Genomic DNA, 27,569 nt, shown 5'->3' on the forward strand with positions numbered 1-27,569 from the left:
GAAAGCTTTATTGAATGACACATTATCAGTGCGTTAAAACTTTTGATTTGAAGTTTTTTACTGTCATGCCAATCACAAGTTGATAAAATCAAAAGCAAAATGGTCACACTTCATTTCTCCAGATGATCATGGTAAAGGATTGAAATGGTCAGATATGGAAATACTGCTTCAGGATTCAAGCTTGACATCACATGACATACAGTTTCATTGGTCACTTTCAGGTGTGAAAATGGCAGAACCATACAAAATTCATGACTGTAAACCTTACATTATTTTAAGTTGAAAGAAACATTGCAGATACATTGTGAACAACACTTTACTAACATCTTGGGTACTGGTCATTAATGTGGTTCATGAAAAAATGTAAACAAATTATATAAGGCAAAAAAGTACAGCAAGCATTTAGTCATAGCTTAATAAAAGCATATGTAAACATTCAATATTAATAATAGCCACGAAAATAATTGCGGACTATAAAAAACATTAGACACCTTTGAAATATTTAAGAATGTTTCATTAAATGTGGGTTTTTACAGAAAAAAGTGACAGAACTGCATAGACATTTAAAGGCCTAACAAAACAAAAAACAAAACAAAAAATAACTAAAACCATTTCTATTCATACTGTACATGCACGCAAATGCATACACACACACAAAATCACACGAGGAATGATTTATCTCTTTTACCACATAAGTCAACATGCAAAAAAATCTATAAAAATATAGAAAACAATGACATTACAGCATTCAGAGTTGAGACGTTTTAAACTACCTTCAAAAGTTGCCATAAGTGCTTATTTGAATGTTTCAACAGTTCTTGATGCAAAAGGTCAAGAACTGCCTCTCCTTCACACTGGCTCTACACAATTGTAATTTAAAAGAGCAAATATGAGAAGACTGAAAAAGTTGAAACCATTACTATTGTGAGAATGGTCACAGGAACATCTGTGACAACATTATTTTTTCACAAATTAGACAGTTTTGTTTTATGCCCACAAAACGAAATTTTCATGACATAGCAATAATTACCCTGGTAAATGAATCGGTGTCAGAGGAAAACAAACAAACAAGCAAACAAAACAAAACATTCACAGATTACAAGGCAAGTGGATGAAAAAGTGCAAAATTTTTGCTTGGTCTACATCAACAATATACATATGTAATAAAAGGTTGTTATAAATCAAAATGGTGCAATCATTGTACTCATTTTATCAGGTGGGTCATCCCAAACTTTCGGCTAGCTCAGACTCTGTGCCCGGCTGCATAAAGCACCTTAAGTGAAAATTTCCCTTAAGATTGCCCTAAAGTTTCCCTTAAATTTAATGGTGTTGCAGAAAACAACACTTTAAGAGACCCTATTATGCTTTTTGGGATTTTACCTTTCCTTTAGTGTGTAATATAGCTGTTTGTGCATGTAAAATGTCTGCAAAGTCACAAAGCACAAAGTCCATGCCAAAGGGAGTTACTCTCTCCCACAGACAACACTGCGCCTGAACTGCCTGAAATGCCTGGTTTGCAGTCCAGCCATTACTTCCATGACTTAGCTATATCACTATGTAACACATTTGCATAATGCCCGCCTAAGAGCTACTTCAGTTATGGTAAGGGACGTTACATTTCCGACACACGCTCTAAGCGGTTGACCAATCACAACAGACTGGGCCAGCTGACCAATCAGAGCAGACTGGACTTTTCGGAAAGTGGGGCTTTAAAGAGCGTTTCAGCCAGAGGATGAAGAGAAGTGCTGCAGCATGTGTTTTTTTTACATTAAAGCATGTAAACCTATTCTAGTAGACCCCCAAAATAAAATTATGAACCTGTAAATGAGCATAATATGGGCTCTTTAAGTTTTACTTAAGGGTCTTTATAGATGAAGTTACTGTTTACAAACAAACACTCCACGTCTACTCTATTAGACACAGTTGACCCGCAGCAGCGGTTGGTGGATATTAACTTTTTTTAACGAAAAAAATCACGCAAACTCCGATCGTAAACGGCTGTTTTAATTTCCAAAGTGCTGTCGCTGTGACAGATATGAGGTCAAATATAATCTAACGACGATCTTATATGACCAAGACCACCAAATACGATATAACAGGAGGAACAGATCCCGTCTCCTCCACTGCAGCGCATGGACTACTGTTTGTGAATGATAAGTGAATAAAAATAATGTCATACCGCTAAAATGATGTCTTTGCATTTATTTTGAATGCAGTAAATAATATTGTTCTATCGAAAATGGCTGTTATTAAGTTTTGGTATGGAATAAGATCATACTGAAGTAAAATATTATTATTTATTGTATGTGGGTTAATAATTTAAGCAGTTAAGACACATATTGTATGTCTGATGGTAGTTTTCATTTCTAAGTACCCAAATTCTTAGGCGTTAGAAGTAGGGTTGCCACTTTTGAAGGGACACTTAAATGAGGGTGGGGGGTGGGATCATGGCCCCTAACCACATCCTCCACAGTTTTAGCAATAAATGCGTTTAGGTAATATGCATTATTAATAAAAATTTTATACCCTTTCTTATATACTGAACTTTCCTGACCTCTGACTTCTTTTATATGTTAAAAATATATTTATTTTTATCTTTTCGATTATTTGTCTCCTTTATCTTATTTATGTATACATTTTGGTTGGTTTATACGTATTTGTTTCTTCACCTGTACTTGTCTTTATGACTCAGTGATTGTATTCATACATTGTTTGATCTTATTGAACATTTATATAGAAAAAAATCCACAGTTTCAGCACCATTTGTGGACTTTTCGGATGGTGCTTTACCCACCTTAGGCACATTTTCCAACTTATATCAATGTTAAATTAGCGATCTGGAACGATTTCACCATGACGCCATCTGACTAGCTTAAATACGGGACAAATCGTGTTGATTCAATACGGGACGCATAATTTTATCTTTAAATATGGGTGTCACATCTAGATGTGTTTTGTTCATGTTTTTTCATGTCTTAAATTTTCAAGTTTAGTTCCTGTTCCTGTCATGTCATGTGATTTCCTGTTCCCACATGTGATCTTGTCATGTGTTTTCCCCTGTTCATATGTCTTGTTTCCATTGGTTCAATGTTTGATTACTTTGTTATCAGTTCTAGTTTGTCATTGGTTTAAGTTTATTAGTCTTGCTATATTGTTTATAGTTCTGTCCGTTCATTGGTTGTCTTGTTACCTATGTCTGTGTATTTAAGCCCTCATGTTTGCCATTGTCTCTCGTCAGGTATTGTTAATGTAACTTTGTTGTTTTGTTCTAGCCAAGCCAAGTTTAGTTTATGTCAAGTCAAGTTTATATTCAAGTTCATGTTTATATTTCACATTTATAGTCAGGGTTTTTTGGATTCCACAATTGTAAATAAAACTGCACTTGGGTTCACTTCTCCATCGTCACTGTCAGTTCCAGCAGCCAGTCTTTACAACGGGACGATCCCGTATTTTAGGGGACGGGTGGCAACCCTAGTTAGAAGTGTGTTAAACGTGTAAGGATGTGTATTCATCAACCTGTTACATGTCCGACATAATCACAGGTTCACTGAACCAAGTTCAAACTTGTTTTGCTGATATTTCATTTTTTTATTATGATATTTAACAGGGAATATCCACTTTTTTCCTGACTTCTCCATTGGCGGTGCCATTCCGGCGAGTTACATCCTCTCGGATAATCCGCACTTCCGCATAGTTGTTGTTATTTTACGCTAGAGCTAGACAAACGTTACTGGTGATGCCGATCATCGGAGACACTTGAGGAATATGTGCTGTTAGAAGATGTTATAACAACTACAGGTGGCTTAAAAAATTACTGGAAAATGAATGTTACAACAATAAACCCACCCAAAATCTGTCAATGCCTGAAACTTTGAGTCGCACCAGAAGCAATAAGCAGAGGTTGCATTAACATAATTCTCCATCATTTACCTATTTAAAAAAAACACTGAAGGATAATTCCAAATGACACATCCCTCAAATCTGCTGATTTTTAATTGAAACCTAGGGAGACCATACGTCCTCTTTTCACGTACATGTCCTCTTTTTTTGGACCTTAAAAAGTGTCCTGTCGGATTCATATTCCCAGATTTGTCTGTTTTCACATTGAAGTGCTTTCTATCATCATCATACATTGTGTGTGCAATAAGAAACCCGGTGAAATCTAACGCATCATAAATGTGAATTCTCTCTCTGTGCGCTGAATGTCTCTTTTACACTCACACACACAGGGCGTGAAAGCCCAGTGTAGTAACTTTACCATGTAAATGTGTGTGATTGTGTACTTATTTATTCAGCAATTGCCGTCGAAAGCGTCCATACACAGATTTTAGTGAGAAAGAAATTTACGTTAAGAAAACAGGGAATGTTCCATTGTTTTTGACTGTTGTTAGTGATTATTTCAATGCTTGGTGATGTGAATAAGTTGCGAACCGGAAGCCTGTATCATCCGCGTTGGGAGTACGTGCTAAGCATAATGGGTAATTTCGCCGCCTGTGAAAATCGAACGTCACAATCCCCTACAATTTCCCTTAAATAATAATGTTTTACTTAAGTATTCCCTTAAGTGTTGCATAAAGCCCCTTAACTGCCATTTTCCTAAGTAAACCTTAAGGGTAGTAAAAGTTCACCTTAAATGTTGGCTAAGAGTTACAAGGTTTCTAAAAAAGGAAAAATGGTTAAGTTTATCGAACCAGTTGAAGAGTGCAGCATACCAATGCAAATTTTTCACGATAGGGAGAGCTCTTTAGACCATTTTAGCAACAATAAACAAGTGCAGGATTACTATGGGGAATCGCTAACATTATGAAAGGCAATCTAATATCACATCTAACACTTCAAATTCACCTCACTATTCTCTATCAAAGCTGTCTTCCTGAAGCGGACACTCGCTGGCCATAAAAGCAGAATCCTCCATTAATTGCTCCGTATGATAAACTCAACATGTTTTTTAATTCACACAGAAAAATATGTAAACAATTTTTTTTTTTATCTTAATTTTTAGGATTGTAACTGAGAAACAAATGAAAATCGGCTCATGTAACCTCCAGAAAATGATTTTTAAAATGTTTATGCTGTAATCACAAATGACTGTAATTGGTGCATCCACAACAGCGCTAAGAAAAGTAACAGGTGCCACGTGACAATGCCGTTTACGTACTAATTTAGAAGAGGTCGGGCAATAATTTACACATTCACACACTAAAATGAAAATTTAAAAAAAAAACTGTAAAAAGTTAAGTATTCTTTGTGTTAAAATTGCTCAAATGTCTATATTATAGATCAGTGGTAGGGACATGTTGTATCCATGGTAACAGTAGAATTTTATTACGGTAAAACCTGGCTCACTGTAGTAAAACCCTTAACGGTTTCTCTTAGCTAAAAGAAGTGTCTAAGGGATTATTTGCAACACCCTCTAGTCATTCCCTTAGTTAAGGGGAAATAACGACTTAAGTGTTACACTTAAGGGAAAACTTAATGTGCTTTATACAACTGGACACTGACACTCTCTACACTGGAATGTGCCATTTAAAGCCACATCAGTGCCATTATAAAGTGTGTATGCTGTGATTTAACATAAACATGGGATGCCACAAAGCTTCAAGCTTCTGTTTCTCAGTTTCTCAAACAAGTATTTAACTGTACAATGTACAGGCACAGGGCTGCTGTGGTCTGGAGTGTGTCTTACGTGTATAGAACCGCTTTCTTCTCTACCCTTTCACCCAGGTAACTGTTTTACCTCTCCAACCATTTGTGACAGATTGTTTTCTCACACCTCTTGTGTGTTCAGGTCCACTGAGAGATAAGCGTTCTCTAGTTGTGGTCACTACCTGCTGCTTGTTCCATTGATTGTTTTGCTTTTACCTGAGCCTACTTTTCTTCTCCGGGACAAATTGGAGTCCATCTCTGCTTATAATAGCAATAATAAAATATTAAAGTAAATATTTTACATTAATCCACATGCATGTAGATATTTATAGGGGTCAAGACATGCCTTTTTTTTATTTTAATATGTTCCTTGAGGTTCACTTATAATGAGTGCTGTCAGTCGATAATTTATTTTTAATCGCGATTAATCACAGATTTTGAAAGTGCTGAAATTTGTCACTATACTGTATACAGTGCATTCAGAAAGTATGCAGACCCCTTCATTTTTTTTCACATTTTGTTTTGTTGAAGCCTTATGCTAAAACGCTTTAAATGATTATTTTTTTTTCACATCAATCTACACTCCATACCCCATAATGACAAAGCAAAAACCAGATTTTTGATAACTTTGAAATGTATTAAAAAGAAAAAACTGAAATATCACATTGACATAAGTATTTAGACCCTTAACTCAGTACTTAAAGCACCTTTGGCAGCGATTACAGCCTCAATTCTTTTTGGGTATGATGCGACAAGCTTTCCACACCTGGATTAGGGGATTTTCTGCCATTCTTCTCTGCAGATCCTCTCAAGCTCTGTCAGGTTGGATCGAAGTGTGGAATCAAAGTGTAGAAACATCTCAAAGATGATCCGGAGAAATGGGATGCACTTGAGCTCAATTTCAAGTGTCATAACAAAGGGTCTGAATACTTCAATATGAATATTTCAGTTTTTCTTTTTAGTAAATTTGCAAAGTTATCAAAAATCTGGTTTTTGCATTGTCATTGTGGGGTATGGATTTGAGATTGATGTGAAAATAATTAAAATAATTTTAGCATAAGGCTGCAACATAACAAAATGTGAAAAAAATGCTTTCTGAATGCACTGTATACTTCTTTTCCTGTGAAAATGCATTTATTTCCATCTTAGGAGAGAAAACAAAACAATATGTAACAATATAATGCTTTATTAACATTTTACAAAAAAAAGCCTTCAACAGTATAAAGATAGCACACATTGGTGCTAAAATAGCACCAAATCAAGTAACATTAAATGTCTAAGTGGGAGTTTGACTAATTGAAAGAACTAGTCCCCACATAGGTGGCATATTCATTGCAATGGGCATTACATCTCTTAAACTCTCATCCTCCACAATATTAATCTGGCGGTAGACTGTGGCTATCCGCTTTGTTACAGCAATTGTGAAGCTGCGTTTATGATTCACGTCAGAGTGGCAACATCAGCGTCACTTTGAACTCCACATGAAAAGCACTTGCAGACAAAAATGTCTCATTCTGTGTTTTTGTGATAGTTAAGACTTGACGGGCTTCTGTGGTAATTAAAATGCACCTTTCATAAGTGGAAAAATACTTGATTTCTATCACAAGTCCCATCTGGGCTTTGTAAGAGCTCCTTTCGCCATCATTTTATCACATAAGTGTTGTTGTTGTGTGTGTGTGTGTGCAGTGATTCTTTTATTTACTTAGAAAACAATCTCTATCATAGGTGAGAATGTAACGGTCAACTAGCGTGTTATGACCAAGGAGCTCTTAAAGACAGTACCGCCCACAGAATGTCAATGGGACCGCCGCTTTATGCTTTTTTATGCTAAGCTTCTAGGCTCATTTGGTAGAAGGGCACTGGGGTGCGTGTGTGTGTGTGTGTGTGTGTGTTGTGAAGTGTGCGTCAGTGTAATGACTCCGGGTGGACACATTACAAAGGTTCCGCCCTTCAAACCAGTGTTTATGCTGGCGTATTATCGGTAAATGGACTAATCGCGATTAAGAAAAATGAACCCGTTAAACTTTTTAAAATTAATTGCATGTGTTAACGTGTTAATTCTGACAGCTCTACTTATAATATTAGTCATCTTTGTAAAATTTGATCATTTTCCACCCTCATTCTGACCCTCTGTAAGAAACACTCGGTTTTGGTGCTGCTTCTCCTTTAAGACTTGACAGTAAACTCCCACTGTTATGATTGGCTCCCTGCTCTTGACTGACATGTTCTCTCTACTTGCCTTCTCACTGCTCACCTCTACTGGGCAGGGCTATGGAAGTGATAAGGTAAAGTAGGTGTTGATGTGTTGTTGTGGAGGCGGTCAGATATAAGTGTCTACCACAATGTGACATCACAATAAGCACGAGTCATTTTGGCAGCTTGGTTTCAACAAATGCTCTTTTTCCAGTGAGAAGGAAGTTTTGAGTTCTGAAACTTACAGTCTGTTTTTTATAGTACAATGACCTCTTATTTGTCAAAAGATCAAGGAAAATTTGATTCCTCATGTCATGACTCATGACCCCTGTAAGTGTTAAACTTTCAAATCCTCCTTTAGCACAAAGTTATGCATTAAAGTATAAAAATGTAAGAAAATTTAAATCATTAAAGAAAATTCCACTGACACAAACCTAAACACAGCCCACCTACTGTTTATATTAATACATGCATTCATGTAAACACAGCTATTTCTAAACAAAGACACAAAATGCTTCATCCCATCAAAGAGATTAACGTCTAAGCATTTAACGTCATTTAAGAGGCACTCTGGGACAAATCAGAAAGTATGTTACCTTTGGCAGTTTCAGTAATGTGAGCAAACGGGTCAGTGGAGGTGTTATCGTCACAATCTTTAATGCTCTGTGAGAGGTATGAGATTAATCAGTTTATCTACCTAGTAAACCAAGAGGGCAAATTAAGATTCACACTATAATGCTCAATAATATCATAATGACATCATCAGTGCTCAATTACACAGCTGTAAAGAAACAAGGCATTACAATTTCACACTGACTGTGCTTTTTGTTAGAGATGTTTGTGATGCAAAAGTTGCAAAAGTGTGAGTGACTGCTTAACAGCACAGTTTCATACTCTTTGAGTTGAAGTATCCACTTTAATTGAGGTTCTCAGTATAACTCTTCATCTGTCATGCTATGGTAATAATATATCACTGATTGGTTACAGTGGTTTACCTTCAGTCTCTTCCCATAATTCTGCTCGTACCAAACCATCCCAAAGAGACAGAGAAAAGTGATGAAAGCCTGGCAAGATGGCAATAGAAAGTGAGACAAAGTGTGTTTGAGAGGGAGAAAGACACCACATTATAATTTATATATAAAGGAAAAATGCAAACGGTTAGTGTGAAGTACAGATCTATAAACTGACAGAAAAAACTTAATGTTATTTTACGAATAGAAAAAAGCATAAAAATAAACTAAATATAAATTTTTCTTTGAAAACACGTTTAAGGTAAAATTTAAAATGTTAAATATTTAAAAGACCAATAAAAATGTTTTAAAATTACAAATATTTTACTACAAACACTTACCAAACATATAAGCCACAGGACCACATACAGGACCTGTGTTTTAGAGAACAAGTCTTGTCCAAATTTGATACAAGCTAGGGCTTCCAGGAAAGCAATGGCCCTATAAGAAGGAACACAATCATAAACTCATACACTCAGATATTTATATTAATAAAGAACTAACATTTCATAACATAAGTTTGTACAAAACTATGCCAAAAAAAAAACTTAATCAGTACAATCTAAAATGAAAACCTGCATACTTTTTGTTTCAGACACAATGGGAACTCTCTATAGTTATTTTAGACTTGAAGGACTCATACACAAACACAAAAGTGAGGTTTGTTAACTCTGGTCACCAGACTGAGTTGGAGTAATTTGGCAGTCCTGAAGCTTCGTTCAAACCAAGAGAAAATGCCTCCATTGTTTAGAATCGAATGGTAAAAGGGAGATTGTCTGGAAAACAGGACACAAATCAGCTGATTTTGGCAAAACCATCAGTGATGAGTTGGAGGTCAAAAGTTTCTAATTAAATTGGCTTTACTGACAGCTTGAGCTGTGTGACATGCCCAACAAAAGACATCACTAAAAGGTTATGAATTAGAGGAATAGTTCACCCAAAAATGACCATTTTCTTTCATGCCATCCCTGATGTCTATGACTTTCTTTCTTATGCAGAACCCAAAAGAAGATTTTTAGAAGATTATTTCTGCTCTGTAGGTCCAATGCAAGTGAATGGTGACTAAAACTTTGAAGCTCCAATAATCACATAAAGGCAGCATAAAAGTAATCCATATGACTCCAGTGGTTTAATCCATGTCTTCTGAAGCGATTGAATTGGTTTTGGGTGAGAACAGACCAAAATGTAACTCCTTTTTCACTGTACATTGTGTCATTGCAGTCTTTAGTAACGATCATGATTTCAAGCTCGATTACACTTCCTAGTGCTTGACACATGTGCAGAGCTCTAGATGGCGCTGGGAAGTGTAATCAGGCTTGAAATCATGACCGCAAAGGAGACTGCTGATGTCAAGGTTTACAGTAAAAAAGGAGTTACATTTTGGTCTGTTCTCACCCAAAACCGACTGGATCACTTCGGATCCAATGTGGGTTTTTTTTGGAGCTTCAAAGTTTTGGTCACCATACACTTGCATTGTATTGACCTGAGATATTCTTCTAAAAATCTCCATTTGTGTTCTGCAGAAGAAAGTCATACACATCTGAGATGGCATGAGGATGAGTAAATGATGAAATCATTTGAACATTTGAGGAACAATTAAAACTAACACTTGAGGAACAATATATACACACATCTACAAGTATATTTTTATGCATCTATCTAGCTATTAAAAATTAGATTTTATTGTCAGTCCTATGACTTAAAGTTAGCAAAGTCATCATATGTTATTGTTTGTATGCCCCCAAATATCCAAACTGTTTAAATTAAAATTGTGATGAGAAATCCTTTTTAGGGAGGTATTACACAGCAAATTCACATCCGATATACTCACCCAAACACCCAACACTGTGTTCCAACTCTTTTGCACTGGGTGTCTGTGAGATATGCGAAGTACTGCCTGAATCCAAACAAAAAGTAATATGAGTCATTTGACACCTCTGGCATTAAACAACTTTACAGTGGGTGCATGTGTGTACATACAGCATACCTGCAAAACCATCATTATCCAAAATGAGTCTTGTTTATTTAGAATGAATTATATGGCTGATAGAATTGAAAGATGGCATTATTGTGTTTATATTAAAGGATCATCACTATGCAATCTATGATAAATAAATTAATAATAAGTGCTTTAAATAATATAACTGGATTATGAAAACTTGGCTCTCTCATGTTCTTCTGTCCTGCCCTTCCAGAAAACCTTTTGTTTAGGTACATCAGGCTTTAAAGAGATAATGATTCTAATTTCTAGAGAATAATATTGAAGCCAACGTTAATTTATGAGTGTAAACAAAAAATCTGTTGTGTATGGTGAAATCAATCAAAAATCTTGACCTGCTGCCAATCCAGAGAAACTCTCATTTTGAGGGATTATGCTGGCACACTAAAGAAGGTAAATGGATATTACCTCACTGTGGGGGCAGTGATGATCCCAATTAATAAGATCCGACACCAGCTGAGAGGATGAGATGCCTGGAACACAAAGATGTGCTTCAGGAAGAACGTGTTCAACTCGGTGAGCTGTTGAGAGGGTGGCAGAACATATCATAAAACATGAATAAGCAAAGGGTGGCTATTTAAAAGAAGCTAAAATATGAGATAGTTTTGATTTGTTTAACATTTTTGGTCACTACAAAATTGCCATACTTCCATTACATAGTTTTGATGACTATTGTTATGAAAGAAAATCGTAGTAATAATATAATAATAAAGGTTAGGTAGGTATGTCCAAATTTTTGAGACAGTACATAATTAGAAAAGTCGCATCACACACCTGCCATATAATCATGAAGAGGTAGATGCCAGCCACTCTCTGGATGGAGGATTTGGGGTCAAACCAGCGCACGTACATCCAGCTAGCTGGAGTGAACTGCATAACAGCACGTTTCAGCTTGCCTGTGGTGGTGTGGATATCCCTGCACACATAAAATGCATAACTGACCAATTCCCAATTATCTTATGCCCAGAAATACCCACATGCACAATCCCAATGAATTGAAAAGGGTCTTGCTCGGATGATCCGACAAGAATGTTGTGCAAAACAGGTTATGCCTTAACACGGTTAGATATCTAATCTCTTTGTCTTAACTGAATGTCAATACGTTAGTTATGACATTGCAATTGTGCAACTATTCCTTTAAGGTGCTTATCTGATCAAAATAAATGTTATTATTCAAAGACAAATTTTTATGCCAAGCCACAATGGTTTAACATAGGCAAAACGAGAGCTTCTCGGATTATCATGTTGTTGAGAACTTACTTGATACTGGCCCAGTGGTACGTGCGCATCTCTAAAAAACGACACACAGTCATGCCAAGCCAAATGCCCCCTCCATTACACAGCAGGATATCAAGAATGACTTGATCCCACCAGCACTCTGCAAAGTTAGGCAGGAGGTGCATAAAGAACAACTGAGAATGAGCGAGAGAGTGAGAGAGAGTGACAATGAGAGAAAGAAAAGAGAAAGCGTTAAAGAGATAGTTCACCCAAAAATGAAAATTCTATAATAATTTACTCATTCTCATGTTGTTCCAAACCTGTATGATTTTCTTTCTTCTGTGGAACACAAATGTTAGGCAAAATGTTAGGGACTGATAGCCTCAGTCACCATTCACTTTCATTGCATCTTTTTTCCATACAGTTAAAGTGAATGGTGATTGAGGGCGTTTTTCAAACTGCATTTTTGCGCCCTTGAAGGGCACTTTCAGAAGGGGAAGTCACACAAAGAGTCGTTCCAAACAAAAGTAAGAAAGTTTATTTTTTTCACAAAGGGCCCTTTCACAAGAATTTTAGTGAAGGGTGCATTCAAACTGTAATGCCATGCTCTCTTTAGAGAGCCCACATCAAAAGCTTTGTCCTTTGTAGTGAGTAAAGCATAGGGACTTTCGATTGGAATTCGCCCTGAGACTGAATATTCTGCCAACATTTCCTTCAAAGTCAAATGGGTTTGGAACCATGTGAGGGTGAGTAAATGGTGACAAAGTTTTCTTTTTTGGGTGAACAATACCATTAAAATAATAAGTTGCGATATGCCCCTCTATAACAATCTAGGTGGTTTTCACTATAAGACTCAATCTGAAGGGATACAGAGACACCATTGTGCATTAGTGCAGTCTTTCGGCCGTCTGTTAATCTAGTATTAGCTCACAGGTAGCTGCTATTAAACTGTGAACTTGCCTAAAACTGTAAAATCCACAGTCATGCTGCACCCGTTAAGAAAATGTAGTGCAGTGTTACCCCTTATGACATCATCACTATTAAAGGGAAAGCTTACCCATTACCTCATCATTTACTCAACCTCATGGCATCCTAGGTGTGTATGACTTTCTTTGTTCTGTTGAACAAAAACAAAGATTTTTTACCTATTTTGTTACCCATTCTCTTGGATTGTGAGGACCTACAGAGCTGAGATATTCTTGTAAAAATCTCTGTTTGTGTTCAGCAGAATGCCAGGATCGAGCTACAATTTTGTTAGAGCTGTTTTACACAAACTGTGTCTTAAGGTTGTTACAGTCTTTACACTGGGCGCGTGAGCCGTTCATGAATCCCTGAAGGCACAGTGAGAGGAGAGATGAAGTGCTCAGCCAATTGTAATCACGCAGCACATACTGAACTTGGAAAACAAGTTTGATAATGAACAGAAAACCTATTTATCAACACAATCTTTTACAATAAAGCATTTTATGACTCAACATAAAATACTGTACTGAACTACTCACCCATTGACTGAAAAAGAGACGTGTTGATGCAAGTTAACCACGCAGTAACAGGCACACAACCCTTTCCTCGTGTAAATTGGATTTTATGACGGTTAAGTTTTTAATGTATTTCAATTACCCACTCTCAATAAACATTTTATTATTTATGTCCATTATCCCAGGAAAAATTCAATGTAGTAATTCAGAAATCACATTAATTTCTGTATAGTCAGTCACACAGTACTGATGCGATGATAACTCAAAGCGCGTCTCCCGTTGATGTCACGCAGCAGCGCTGCTCACACCTTGCACAAACACATAATATTGAAACAGGCGATACTCTTTGGATACTTTGTTGGTTTTATGTTATTTCTGTTAAGGGAATTGGAAAATTAGCGCAGTCCTGAGTAGCAGGCTAGCAGCTACAAGTTTGTTTACTCATGGCAGCTACCAATTCCTCACGTTTCTCATTGCTTTGTGCATTATACGTGTTTGACCAATCACAGGTTGCAGCTCCTCCTATAGTCCCAAAAAGTACCTACCCTAGAGTAGGACCTAAAAAGTCTCTATTAACAGAGGGGAACTATAGTTCCTCATGTGCGAAAGTGACAAAAATTAATAGTTCTGAGTAAAATTACCTAAAACTGCCTTTTGTTCCTGAAGTTGGAAAGGGGCTATGTCATAGTTCTCTTTTGACTAATAGGATTACACCTTCAGCTAACAAGTATGTAGTTATGAGGAAGTTGCATAATCAGTTCCACTGCTACTACAAGCTACTTCCTTTCTTTTTTTTTTCTTTTCTCCCCAATTTGGAATGCCCAATTCCCAATGCGCTCTAAGTCAATGGTGGCGTAGTGACTCGCCTCAATCCGGGTGGCGGAGGATGAATCTCAGTTGCCCTCCGCGTCTGAGACCGTCAATCCACGCATCTTATCACATGGCTTGTTGAGTGTGTTACCGCGGAGACATAGCGCGTGTGGAGGCTTCACGCTATTCTCCACGTGCCCCGCCGAGAGCGAGAACCACATTATAGTGACCACGAGGAGGTTACCCTATGTGACTCTACCCTTCCTAGCAACCGGGCCAATTTGGTTGCTTGGGAGATCTGGCACAAGCTACTTACTTTAAAGCTATTTGATTGGGAAATACAAACCCACCCACACATCAAGGCAAATCAAATCCACAAAACACTGACATCAACGGTGCACCAAGCAATTTTTTTCTACTTTAAAAACGTTTTACACCTATAGTGATGGCGCAATAAATGAATCATAAATCATTCAACAGTAACCGAAAACATTTGCTTTTACTTGATGCTGAATTTACACTGCTCGGTCCCAGAATAAGTCCAAGACGACTGCCATGTCCCCCAGTGCAACATAAACAAAAAATGACAGAGTGCACCTACAGAGTGCACCTATAATGTTACAGTTTTTCTCAATCGCTTTGGCATAATCGTTGAATGACTATTAAACTTTGTCAAACTATATGACTAACTATATGAACATTAGGTCATTTGTTCACATGACTATAGTCATTTATAACTGCTTTGGCACAAAATGCATTGAGTAACTCTTGCAGATCAAAATAGTTTGCATTCATTTGCTATTGAATGATATTATTCTCAAACGCAATTATACACGTTCATTGTGTAAATCCCTACATGCTAAATAGAACAACCAACAATCACAATAACCTGTCACACATATATTAGGTACATAATAGTTATGTGGTATTGTTGTAATAGTTGTCAGATGGATAGACTTAGGCTAGATGGGGAACAATTCAATTTCCTCACAATTTAGAGCAATGTATGTACAGGTAAGAATTCATCATTGTACACTACACAGTGCTGTAATCTCCTTGTCTTTCAGTATTGACAAGTACAACCTGTATATGCAGAATATGTTACACAATGTGGGATATGTGTAACTGTTTGATTTACAATATCTACTGTAAATTATTTCCTAAATTGCTAAATTGCTTTACTATCTTTTTTGTTGTTGCGATTAACATTTTTATTGATTCATCTATTAGAAAGGAACAGCAAAAAATATATATACAGAATCAATATTTAACCCTAACTATCCCCCCCATCCAGCCAACTTCCAACTCCTTAAAATAATCTGTCTGGCAATCATAATACTAGTTAGGACCCAGTTTTTCACATGCTTACTCTTCAAATGAATGACTGCCCCATCTCCTAAGATACAAAGTCTGGGGCAGAATAAAATTTGAGAGGCCAAAACCTTGCACATAAAACTCTGAATCCTCAACCAGAACTCTTGAATCTTAACACATCCCCAAAAGACATGGAATGTGTCTCCATCTTCTGATTGACATCAATAGCAGGTGGGTGTGTCTTCAAGACCAAGCCTATGCAATCTAGAGGGGGTCCAATAGACTCTATGTAAAATCTTAAATTGCATAAGGCGAACCTTTGCATCTCTAGATGCAGATTTGACATTTTTGTAGAATCCTAGCCCACACTCCCTCCTCCAATATCAAGTTTAGATCTTTCTCCCATAATCTCTTAAGAGAAGCTGAAGTTCCATCCCCCAGTCTCTGAATTAGCAGGGAGTAATACACTGATGCCTCATGACCTTTTCCAAAAGCAGTACTCACCACTCCCAGAGTATCTGCGCTTTAGAGGGGTGTAAACCACTCCCAAAAACAGTACAGAACAGGTGGCGCAACTGTAAATACTTATAGCCAAATTTTTAAAGGATCTCAACACTCTACACTCTCATATAGGTCACTGAGTGTAGGAACCCCCCTCCCAATCCATTCTGACCAGCAAAAAGGGGACTTATTGATGCATAATTTGGGGTTCAGCCATATGCTCGGGGTAACATTTAAATAAATGTCTGAATTAAACACTCTGGACACTTTAGTCCATACTGAGTTCAAATGCGAGATAACGGGATGTAACTTAACTTCTCCGATTAATTTGATAGAAAGGCTCTGCGATGGTGAAATAGGGGCAAGAGCTTCCTGTTCTATACAGAACCAGGGAGGGGCTCTCTCAGGTGGAAGCAACCAATGAGCCAAATGTCTGAGACCAAATGCATAATAATAAAATAAAATCTTGGGTAGGCCTAGCCCATCTTTGTCAATCAGCCTATGTAACTTATTGAAATGTAATTTGGGACGCTTACTATTCCTAATGAAGGACTTCGCTATGCTATTGAATTGCTTGAAATAAGAGAGGGGGACATCTATAGGGAGAGACTGCAGCAAGTAACTGAATTTTGGAATACAATTCATTTTAATAGCATTAACTTTCCCAATCTTAGATAAATGCAATGAAGCCCACTTGTCCACATCTCTCGAAAACCGTTTTATTAAGGGGTCAAAATTAACTAACTAAAATCACACAAATTTTTCTGGGAATAAAATGCCCAAATACTTGATGCCCTGTTTGGCCCACTGGAAAGCGCCCGGCTAGAAAGCCGTTACTGGGCAGTACGCTGTCAAAGCCAAACCTTTGGATTTAGACCAATTGATTTTGTATCCTGAGAACTTAGAAAAGGAATTAATAATTCTGTGGAGGCAAGGCATAGATCTAGTAGGGTCAGAGACGAATAATAAAATATCATCTGTGTAAATCAAAAGTTTATGCGCCATACCTCCCGCAACCACCCCTGGAAAATCCTCCTCCTTTCTTATCGCAGCTGCTAATGGTTCCAGGGCAAGACAGAACAATAATGGGGAAAGAGGGCAACCCTGCCAAGTGCCCCTATTCAAAGTAAAATAATCTGAAATTAATCCATTTGACTGTACCGCCGCTACAGGGTGTCTATAAAGTAACTTAATCCAACCAATAAATGTACTCCCGAACCCGTATATTTCCAAAATCTTAAAAAGATAATCCCATTCTATCATACCAAATGCTTTTTTTCCAAGTGAGATGGCAGCGACCGGAGTCTGATCATTTGCCACTGACCACATGATATTGATGAAATGCCTAATGTTATCAGAAGAGCTGTGGCCCCTAATAAACCCCACCTGATCTATATGTATAAAAGATGTCATAACTTTACTTAATCGGTTAGCCAAAATTTTTGACAAAATTTTTACATCTAGCTGGATCAGGGAAATTGGACGGTAGCCTGAAGGCAAGGCCTTAATTGCCTCGCCAAGCTCCTCCAAGGTTATCTCAGAATCAAGAGAATTTTTTTTGCTCAGTCGTCAATTTAAGGATTTCTAATGGTTCCACAAATTTTCTAATATCTTCATCAGTAGTCGAAGACGTGGAACTATAGAGATCAAGATAGAATTCTTTAAAAGCATTATTAATATAAATGGCTAAGGTAAATATTTCACCACCAGCAGATTTCACTGAGGGAATGGTAGAAAAAGACTCTCTCTGTTTTATATATCTTGCCAGAAGCTTCCCTGCATTGTCCCCTGACTCAAAATATGACTGACTTGCCCTGAACAACCAAAACTCCACTTTCCGTGACAAAATAGTATCATATCTGTATTTCAATTGGGTCAATTCTCTGAGGCCATCAGACGACGTTCGGCACTTCAGCTCTGCCTCGGCACTTTTAATATCCCCATCCAACTCCACGAGTTCACGTGCTTTGGATTTTTTGGTGAATGAGGTATACTGTATGATCCGACCCCTAAAAACTGCCTTAAGTGCCTCCCAAGCCACGCCCACAGAGGATACTGAGGACCAGTTGGTCTCCATATAAACATTGATTTCAGTCTTTAACATTTGTTGGAAATCAGGATTTTGCAAAAGGGATACATTGAAGCGCCAACTATATGATTTCTTTTTCTCTGTATGTGGCAACATCTCTAAACTCACCAGGGCGTGATCTGGGACTAAGATGTTTCCAATTGAGCAGTCAACAACAGAAGAAATGAGGGATTTAGATATAAAAAAAAATCTATTCTAGAATAAATCTTATGAACTAATGAAAAACATTTATAGTCCCTACCAGATGGGTTCAAAAGTCACCAGATATCTGCAAGACCAAGATATTTACACATCCTGTGAAGCATCAATGTTGCTCTAGGGGGCTTACACACTTTTGCTTCACTATGATCAAGAATTGAGTCCATCAATAAATTAAAGTCTCCTCCCAATTTTATATCATGAGGGGTGCCAGCGGTTTGCAACATCCCTTCAAGATCTATAAAAAAGCCCTGATCATCAGCGTTAGGTGTGTAAATATTAGCCAAAATCAATCTTTGCACTTGAATGTCTGCTAAAACAATAATGACTCTTCCTATTTTATCTTTAATCTGTTTGAGAAATTTGAATTGTTTATTTATCAGTATAATGACTCCCCTACTCTTACTTGAACCAACACTAAAGAAAACATGTCCACCCCATATCATCCCAAATTTTTAAGCTTACTGTGGGGAAAGATGCATTTCTTGAAGAAAGACTATATCATATTTCTTACGCTTAATAAAAGAAATAACCTTCTTTTTATGGGGTGCCCCAATCCATTCACATTCCATGTGGAGAGAGATAATCCACTCATATTAACAATTGACATATTGATATAATAAAAAAATAAATTGTGTGTCAAAAGCAAGATTATACAGACCACATTCCCCATTAATGCAACAATCAAACCCCAAACTCTCCCTCAAACAAAACAAACAGAAAAAAGAAAAACATGTGCATTAACCCCGCACACGACAGCGCCAACCGCCGTCAATCCCTCTAAACTCAGAAGGTCCATGTTCGCATACGAGAGCCCCCGTGACAATTTTACCATCGGATTTCTCAAGTCCGGTGCTTCTGCACAAATTTTGTGAGGCAAAATTACATAACAGAAAATACTTTGTAAAACAGACCCCAGCCAACAGGCAGAATAAACACAAAGAACATGTAGATTCATTCACAGAACTGTCTTGAAGGTGTGTTCCTCCACAAAACAAACTCCAGCTGATATAAAGCTGTTCAGTTTCCTCGGACAGACATACAATTGTTCAGTGAGCCGGCTGTTATGAGTGCAGCAGATGACGTAATCATTCTGATGTCCCTTAAATATACTCCACAATACAAACTCCAGCCAACAAGAGGCGTAAGCACACAGAACGATCAGATTCATCCACAGCTGACCTGAAGCAGTATTATTCAACAAAACAAACTCCAGCCGCTAGGCGGAGCCAGTACATAAAGAAATAAAACCAGCATCCCGGTTCCTCGGATGATCAAGAGTCAAACTCACTTGGAGGCCACGTAAAAAATATACACCATGACTTACTCAGTCCGTCAACTTTATAAAAGACATCCTTTATGTGAGCATGTAGATATTTTGCGGTCATCCATAGTGTCCATTCTCAATCTGGCTGGGAATTTCAGTGTAAAACGATCTTCCGTCAATGCAAAAGTTTCTTGGAGTGTCATGCCACAGAACAAACTCCAGCCACTAGGTGGAGCCAACGCAGAAAGAAACAAAAAATGGCACCCAGCTTCTTTAGACAGTTGAGACATTGAACAGCGAGTCAGTCCACTCACATAAGAAACACCCAATGGTTTACTCACCCATAGTTTGTATGAAGGCTAGTGCCTTTTTGTTGCATAAAAATACTTTGCTGCCGTCCCGGGTGTCTATTCTCAGTTTGGCCGGAAACATCAGTGCAAAAGCGATCTTCCGTTGATGTAAGAGTTTCTTACATTCCTTGAACCGATCACGTTTCTCTCTTGTCGAATTTGCAAAATCCGGGAACAAGAAAATATTGTGATTCTTCCAAGAAAGTTTTCCTTTGCTCCTCGCCTCGCGTAACACAAGATATTTATTGGATGATCTCAGAAATTTGGCCAGAACTGATCGGGGCCTGTCTCCCTCGGGACTCGGTGAGCTCTCTCGATTTCCAGTTTATGGTCTGTTATGTCGAGCAGACTCGGGAAGAGCTCGTCCAGAAATTTCCCCATATCTCTGCCCTCTTCTTGCTCAGGAATTCCAACAATTCGTATACTGTTCCTTCGATTCCTATTTACGAGATCTTCCAGTTTTTCCAAAATATATTCCAAGTCTGTTTTGGACACGGGAGGGTTAGTGGATAATTCCCTTTTCTGATGACTCCAGATAATCGATTCGTTTCTCAACACTCTTGTGACCAACTCAGAGAATTTTGTTTCCATCGCTGTAATCGATCGACGTATTACAACGAGATCCTACAAGTCAGCACCAACCTTTGTCAGCATCACCGAGATGTTGGACAGTTGACGCTGGATTTCTTCTCCCGACATGCCGTCCAAATCGAGTCCCCGGCTCGCAAGGTTTCAGCTTGAGCACGTAAGTGTCTTTTAATGTCTCCAGAGTCTGAGGATTTTTACTTCTTTGCCATGTTTACCTCAAGAGCAAATATGTAACTGAGTGTATCGAATCTCACCGGTTATAACATGAAAATAATCAAAAAACCAGCAAAGTGCGCAGAGCTAGCCACTTACATGTCTGCGTCTCGCATGGCGTCACATGCCCTCACGTGATGGAGCTGGAGGCTGATGAACCTCCACACATTTTTGTGTATGTTGATGAGGTAGGATTCAACTTGACCAAAGTCAGGAAACATGGCCGTAATATTATTGGTCACCGAGCCACTGTTGATGTGCCAGGCCAGCGTGGAGGGAACATTACAATGTGTGCTGCCATATGTGGGAATGGTGTACTCAGCCACATTCCCATCATTGGGCCCTATAACACACAACGTCTCCTCAATTTCCTGGAAACTCTTTACAGGGATCTCATTCCTGAGAATGAGAGGGGGTTGGTAAGAAATTACTTGCCAACGTATGTTATAGTTTGGGACAACGTAAGATTCCATCGTTCAAATACAGTCAGGGAATTGTTTATTGCCCACCCACATTTTTTAATAGAGTTTCTCCCCCCATACTCCCCATTCCTAAATCCCATTGAGGAGTTATTTTCTGCATCGAGATGGAAGGTCTATGATCACTGTCCTCACAACCTGCTGTCCTTACTGGGTTCAATGGATGCTGGTTGTGAGGATATCACAGCAGATTGTTGTAGGGGGTGGCTGCGTCATGCCAAAAGATTTTTCCCTTGTTGCATTGCAAGGGAGGATATAAGGTGTGATGTAGATGAAATGTTGTGGCCAGACAGAGAGGAGAGATTGGAAGACCCATGAGGTTGATGAACTTGCAGCATATTTTCTTTTTTCTTGCACATACTGTAGTTCCTGAATTTTGCTCTTGTATATATTTTTTTCTGAACAAGCTTTCTTTACGTATTTTCGGTTGGCTGTAAAGTGTGTACATACAATAATGATAAATGTTTGAATAAATGTTTTGTTGAAAGTACAGTGTGCCATGACTTTTTGACATCAATATTATTCAGCTGCCTACATATACAATGTTAGCAATTGGACAATATTAGATAGTGGGTAACTATCACACTTTCAGAGTACACTGTCATTTGACAAGATGTCTTTGCATGTTGACTGTCTTGGTCTAAGTAATGATAAAGGAACCTTTTGTTTTGATGACAATGATTTATTAATTGATGCATTTATTTACATTTGAAACATGAGTTAATTCTTTTGATTGAGTAAACACCTTTTGCAGGTCACATAGGGTGTGCTGAATGTACCATGGGATGTGAGGATTGTACTTAGAGTTTTGACAATTGTAAGTTTGTTTCATTAAATGTGCCAAATCAATTGAGAAAAACTGTAAGTCAAGCCCAGATTCAAATATAAGTTAATGAATATCAGATTGTTTAATAGGTGCACTGAAAGACACCCAGAGGAGCTAAAAGAGGGGTGTTCATTACCTCTGTGAGTTCCCATGTGATGCTGATGGTCCAGCAGAGGCCGTAGCTACGGATGAGTACAGCTTTCATAGCCCAGCCCCCAAAATGACCAAAAGCAAAGATGTCAAAGTGACTAAGGATGCGTTCCCATGTGATCACGTGACAGTTTACTGCATACTCCTACAGAAAAGTTGTGAGACAATAGAGACAATATTTTTTGATATCATAAAACTCACAATATACTTTTAGAGCAACAATTTCATAAATGATCTGTTAACACAAATTCTTGACTAAGCCAAAAAAAAAAGAAAAAAAAAAGAGGCAAACCTAATTCATTAGCTTATTCACAGCACTTTGCATCTGGTCTGGCACAAATCAGTTCAACTGAGATTCAGGAAGTGGCAGTTTGCTTCCACACATTAATAGTATCTAAGGAAGGACATGGAGCCTGATGTCAGTGGACAGAGATTCAATCAGCTTAATCCTATTGGCTGAACATCCGAAGCCAGACCGTCCTCTGAGCCACTTGGAAACCTCTTACTGCAAGCTGGCATTATCTCTTTAAAGTCATTAATCATAATTCAGTGGATTAGTACCACACACACTGGACACACACCCAGACATAATCTAAGTACTGTACTAGTCTGCTATGATGACCATAATTGCCTAAACAAATTAATACGATTGTATCATGGAGCCACAGACAAAGATCACACTGTGATCAGTAATCTCAGATTATATGTCTCTAAATATGTTATGTAGCCATAATCTAAATGTTCAATAATTATGTATAGCACAGAAAGAGCCTGTTTATATTGGCCTTTAAATGGAGCACTGCATGCTGACATCACACAACCTGGAAATTTTTCTCATCTCACACAGCGAAACTAACCTTGCTTTTACACCCAACAAAACCACTTAAAATGAATCCACAAGGATCCACAGTGGAAAATAATACCTGGACAAATGTAATTTAATAACTTCAAAGAGGGTAGACCACTGTGGCTGGACCAAACCACAGAGGGCAGTCCTGAGAGATGCTCAGGTGTTTATAGCTCTATGTGAATAAGTAATGACACTGTGAACTTTATATAAAACAGCAACAAAGAGATTACATGGCCTTCCCCTGGCCAAGATAAGGAAACCCTGGCTATGTTCAGAAATGAACTAACATACTATGCTTGCTATTGCTGCAGTACATAGTAGGGATTTCCCGATTCCATTTTTTTGAGAACAAGTACCAGTACCGATACTTCCTTTTTGGTACTGGCCGATACCTGTTTTTTTTAATTTTTTTTTTATTTTTTTACTGAATTCCATATCAACAGTTTTTACATTTTAGCATCAAAATGGTGTTTAAATAAATGAATGAATTAATTAAAACTTTAATAAAATGAAAATATAAAAATTTATTTTCAACATAATACTGTATTATTTTTATCAAATAAAATTATTTTATACAGAACATCACAGCACAATCTAAAATACAACATTGGAGTTATATTTTGTCTAATAAACTGTTGCATAACAGAACATCACATATTTGAGGTATTGCTTAAATATAATACAATTACTATTGATTTATTATTAATAGTAGAAATATTAGTAGTAGTACTACAGTGAATATTTCATAATACTACAGCAGTGAAATATTTTTATCATACTTTTTTATTTAAATCAAGCTTTTATTTTGACTGAGCTTTTATTTTAAAGTGTTTCTGTGTTGTTATGATGGCCAATCCGGAAAATCCAGTCACTATGTGACAAAGTAATTATTAAACCGCAAAAGGCTGCTATTTAATTAAATAAATATGTAGTCTTTATGTGCCTTGCGCTACAAAGTGAATTTGCGCTCCGTGAACAAGCACTCACATTTGAAGCATGCGCCACATTCAAACTATAATTTATCTCATTAAATCGCAGCTTTTGCATCTTTAATAATCTCACTAGGACATAGAGTGATTTTAGTTTGCATGCTGAATGTTTACACAATAACATTCGTACATCAGATGGTATCAGTTTTTTGTATCGGAGCATTTTTACGAGCACGAGTACAAGTACATGAGCGCGGTATCATGACATCCTTATTATATTGTGTGTATTATGCAAATAAAAAATAAAAATAAATAAAATAAAATAAAATAGAAGGCAGTATACAGTACATCCTGTGTAATATTCAGTAAGTAGTAAGCTAGTATTCTATTCTGAACATTACTCCTGACTTTACTGACACAAGTCACTAGTTCCTCATGCCAAGTATTTGTAATGGGCTTCACTCTCCAACAGAATATCAGATGACTTGCCATGACATCTGCCTCTCGAGTGGCGTAACGCAGATTGGGGTCCAGCCAGTATAACAATTTCTTCACCTGATCCCAGTTCAGAAAGATGAGGAACACCAGGAAGAGGAAGTAAAGAACACTGAGGCCTGAAAGTGACAATAAATCAAGACGTAGTAGGTTGAGTCAACAGAGCTGCTGATAAGAAAACACAAAAGAAAAGACTGTTTTCAATCACTCACCAAAAACCATGCGCCATATAGCAGGATGTGGTCTTGTGAAAGGACCTAAAAGAATTTTGAGATGCATAAAGTAAAAGAAAAAAATATATCATTTAAAGGGACATACATATTTGTGGAGTAATGTTCCAGTACAGTCAATAAGTTAATAAAATACTAATTAAAATATTAAAGGGAAGCACCTGCAGTATAAATGAAATAACCCTCAGACAATCTATAACCAGTTAAAATATGAATTCTATTATTAGGAAAGTAAAACAAACAATGACTGTACCGTTAGGGAAGGCCAGAACACTGATAACAAGAAAGAAAGAGATGACCAACAGCAGGCCCACACGCAGGTTATTGTCAAAATCACCATCATCCCTGCAACAATACAAAATGTGGCACAGAACTTCAGAGCCCCATGATTACATCATAAAATGGAAAACTTGCACAATATTACTGGCACATGCATGGAAAACTACAGACAACCAAAAAGATACATATAATATTTTAATAAATATAACATTATAAATAGCCTATAACATAACAGACAGACAGACAGACAGACAGATAGACAGATAGATAGAAACTCAAATATAAAGAAAAGCAAAGCAAGTTTTTAAATGCCATTTTTCACGAATTGCGCAACGTGTGTTATGAATGAATTACATTTAATTGTGTAATTTTAAATTATTATTAATATTAATATTATTATTATTATTTTAAACAAAGATCGGTTGTTACAATGAACTGCTTTGGCAACACTGAAACAACATCGTCGTGCCAGTGAAACCCTTTGAGCTGAAGTGTCACCGTCACGGACAAAACACATAGGACGCTGCTCTGTCACGAGCACTCTGTTGCCATTCTCATGCTGACAGGTAAGCTCAGTCGTAGCCTCCTCTGTTTACTTACCTGGTGAAGGCGAAGTACATTATGCTGAAGACGGTGAACGTCAGTAAAGTAATGGTGTGCGGTTTGTAGAAGAAATCAATGGTGATATCCTCCACTTGTTGCTCGTTTATCATCCGAAAGTGAAGTTTATAATTCGCATCATCTTTACTAAGCATCCTGGACCCCTCACTGGGCGCCATGATAAATCTATTTCAAAAGAAATATAAATAGCGAACGGGTCCTGAAGACACTTTACTATAACAGCGACGAGCTTCTCTGACCGTTACCGAACTTCACTGAAATTGAGTGGGTCGAGTCGCTGTCACCGCCCTTTTTCAGTCCACTCCATTGGTCGGTGAATGGTAGGAGGCTGTAAGAGCTTTTCCCATTTGCAGGGCTCTGTATCAGGCGGGGTCGTTTCAGGGTCCGCGGGTGGTGACGGGGAAAAGATGAGCGACAGTACCATCTCCTGACCTGACCTGAAATCAGCATGAGGAAGTTCAGAAGCTCAAGTTGAAAAGTAGCTTTTTTTTCTTTCTTTCTTTCTTTCTTTCTTTCTTTCTTTCTTTCTTTCTTTCTTTCCCCTTTTCCTTTTCTTTCTTTCTTTTTCTTCTTTCCTTTCATTCTTTTTCTTCCTTCTTTTCTTTATTTTTTTCCTTCCTTTTTCTTTTTCTTCTTTCCTTTCTTTTTCTTCTTTCTTTTCTTTCTTTCTTTTCCTTCTTTCTTTCTTTTTTCTTTTCTTTCTTTTTCTTTCAGAAGTTCAGAAGCTCAAGTTGAAAAGTAACTTTCTTTCCCCTTTTCCTTTTCTTTCTTTTCCTTCTTTCCTTTCTTCCTTTCTTTTTCTTTCTTTTTCTTCCTTCTTTCTTTTCTTTCTTTTCTTTCTTTTCTTTCTTTTCTTTCGTTCTTTCTTTTTCTTCTTTCCTTTCTTTTTTCTTTCCTTTCTTTTTCTTCCTTCTTTCTTTTCTTTCTTTTCCTTCTTTCCTTTCCTTTAATTTTCTTTCTTTTTCTTTTTTCTTTCTTTTTCTTCTTTCTTTTTTCTTATTTTTTCTTTCTTTCATTTTCTTTCCTTTCTTTTTCTTTTCTAATTTTCTTTTTCTTTTTTCTTTCTTTTTCTTCTTTCTTTTTTCTTATTTTTCTTTCTTTCATTTTCTTTACTTTCTTTTTCTTTTCTTTTTTCTTTACTTTCCTTTTCTTCTTTCTTTTCTTTATTTTTTCTTTCTTTTCTTTCTTTTCCTTCCTTTTCTTTCTTTCTTTTTCTTCTTTCCTTTCTTTTTTATTTCCTTTCTTTTTCTTCCTTCTTTCTTTTCTTTCTTTTCCTTCTTTCCTTTTCTTTGTTTCTTTCTTTTTCTTCTTTCCTTTCTTTTTTCTTCTTTCTTTTTTCTTTTCTTTCTTTCTTTTCCTTCTTTATTTTCTTTATTCTTTCTTTCTTTTCCTACCTTCTTTCTTTTCTTTCTTTCTTTCTTTCTTCCATCCTTCCTTCTTTCCTTTCCTTTCCTTTCCTTTAATTTTCTTTCTTTTTCTTTCTTTTTTCTTTCTTTTTCTTCCTTTTTTCTTATTTTTCTTTCTTTCATTTTCTTTCTTTTTCTTCCTTCTTTCTTTTCTTTCTTTTCCTTCTTTCCTTTTCTTTGTTTCTTTCTTTTTCTTCTTTCCTTTCTTTTTTCTTCTTTCTTTTTTCTTTTCTTTCTTTCTTTTCCTTCTTTATTTTCTTTATTCTTTCTTTTCCTACCTTCTTTCTTTTCTTTCTTTCTTTCTTTCTTCCATCCTTCCTTCTTTCCTTTCCTTTCCTTTCCTTTAATTTTCTTTCTTTTTCTTTCTTTTTTCTTTCTTTTTCTTCTTTCTTTTTTCTTATTTTTCTTTCTTTCATTTTCTTTCTTTTTC

The 27,569-nt window shown here is 37.0% G+C and overlaps 1 protein-coding gene across 3 annotated transcripts; it reads right to left on the minus strand.

The window, feature by feature from the left end:
• Positions 1–25,977, minus strand: LOC127425425 (phosphatidylserine synthase 1-like). Of its 3 annotated transcripts, none has more exons than XM_051671439.1 (13): positions 25,713–25,977; positions 25,087–25,178; positions 24,816–24,860; positions 24,598–24,722; positions 22,316–22,474; positions 12,109–12,260; positions 11,623–11,764; positions 11,257–11,369; positions 10,681–10,746; positions 9,191–9,290; positions 8,835–8,903; positions 8,436–8,502; positions 1–5,904 (listed from the first exon to the last, which is right to left on the minus strand). In XM_051671439.1, the coding sequence occupies exons 1-13, from the start codon at positions 25,889–25,891 to the stop codon at positions 5,825–5,827; spliced, it is 1,389 nt and encodes a 462-aa protein (XP_051527399.1). In that variant the 5' UTR covers positions 25,892–25,977; the 3' UTR covers positions 1–5,824. The 3 variants fall into 3 exon arrangements, 2 of the variants coding, with proteins under 2 accessions (XP_051527399.1, XP_051527400.1); XR_007894618.1 differs by lacking the exon at positions 1–5,904 and adding an exon at positions 9,529–9,625 and having other exon boundaries at positions 8,440–8,502; XM_051671440.1 differs by lacking the exons at positions 1–5,904; positions 8,436–8,502 and adding an exon at positions 9,529–9,625 and having other exon boundaries at positions 8,790–8,903.
• Between the last annotated feature and the right edge of the window lie 1,592 nt (positions 25,978–27,569).

Source organism: Myxocyprinus asiaticus, chromosome 34 (assembly GCF_019703515.2).
Source record: "Myxocyprinus asiaticus isolate MX2 ecotype Aquarium Trade chromosome 34, UBuf_Myxa_2, whole genome shotgun sequence".
Lineage (NCBI taxonomy): Eukaryota > Metazoa > Chordata > Actinopteri > Cypriniformes > Catostomidae > Myxocyprinus > Myxocyprinus asiaticus.